General features: G+C 42.1%; 1 protein-coding gene across 1 annotated transcript; it reads left to right on the forward strand.

The window, feature by feature from the left end:
- The first annotated feature begins 126 nt into the window (after positions 1-126).
- LOC106819830 (sodium-dependent proline transporter-like) lies at positions 127-1070 on the forward strand. The gene is made up of 2 exons (XM_014824411.1): positions 127-291; positions 834-1070. Exons 1-2 carry the CDS (start codon positions 136-138, stop codon positions 1068-1070), a joined length of 393 nt encoding a protein of 130 aa, XP_014679897.1. The 5' UTR covers positions 127-135.
- The last annotated feature ends 152 nt before the right edge of the window (positions 1071-1222 follow it).

Consider the following 1222-nt stretch of genomic DNA (forward strand, 5'->3'; position numbering starts at 1 on the left):
AATAAATATTAAATTAAAACATTGTAAAATAATACACAAATAAAAAAATAAAATGATCAATGCCTAAACAGTTTGACACGCGGCTGCCTGAACTTATCTTTCACTGTCACCTACCCTCTCGCCGGAAATGATAACATGGAATTCGCGCATGCACAGGTCGTCTACTTCACCGCTACGTTTCCCTATGTGATACTCATCATTCTGCTCGTTAGAGGCGCTACACTACCGGGCGCCGCACAAGGAATCCGCTTCTACATCACACCAGATCTGAGCGTGCTCTCCACTCCACAGGTACGTGGGGGACTCATGCGTTGATATCACACTCCACAGGTACGTGGGGGACTCATGCGTTGATATCACACTCCACAAGGATCGGTTAGGGTATAACACACTCCCCATCCTTGACGTTCGAGATGCCCCCACCATTTCTTCTTTTAAAGTCCGTCTAAAGAAAATCTTGCCCTATCAATAGGGCCCATTGTGCTCTACTTACCCCGTACAATTTTAGTCCAAGTACTTCCACTCTTATTGTGTATTTATTTAATATTTAATCGTTCTGTTGCTGTGAGACGGCCATGTGGAAGATAAGTCCGCACCAATTTATTGTGTCTGTACCTAACATGTTCTACCGTCGTTAAATAAAGTTTTTACTTACTTACTTACTAATAAGCTAGCTTGTTTTAAACTGAGCTAGGTTTAAACTGAGTGAATCATTTCGCCTCGTTCACTTTTCCAAGAGGCTTCATTGTCAGTGCCTTAATGATCTTATTATACGCTCGTCATACTTAATTACTTACGTAATTATCTTACTGTAATGATCACTCGTCATACAGGTGTGGTTCGACGCTGCCGGACAGGTATTCTTCTCGCTAGGTGTCGCTTTCGGCGGCACCATGACGCTATCGAGTTACAATCGGTTCAGACACAACTGTCTTCGTGACGCGCTAATTCTGGTGCTCGGGAACTGTATCGTCAGCTTCCTCGCTGGAATCGTCATCTTCTCCATGCTAGGTCACATGGCCCACGACCTCGACAAGCAAGTGAGCGAGGTCGCCAGAAGTGGTGCGTGACGTCACTGTTCGATTTTTTGCGGATCAGTCCACTCTATGTTCCTCCATTAATACATCTCATTATCTATTATATATTAATTAATACATCTCATTATCTATTATATATTAATTAATACATCTCATTATCTATTATATATTAATTAATACATCTC

This window comes from Priapulus caudatus, unplaced genomic scaffold (genome assembly GCF_000485595.1).
Source record: "Priapulus caudatus unplaced genomic scaffold, Priapulus_caudatus-5.0.1 Scaffold4691, whole genome shotgun sequence".
Taxonomy (NCBI): Eukaryota; Metazoa; Priapulida; class Priapulimorpha; order Priapulimorphida; family Priapulidae; genus Priapulus; species Priapulus caudatus.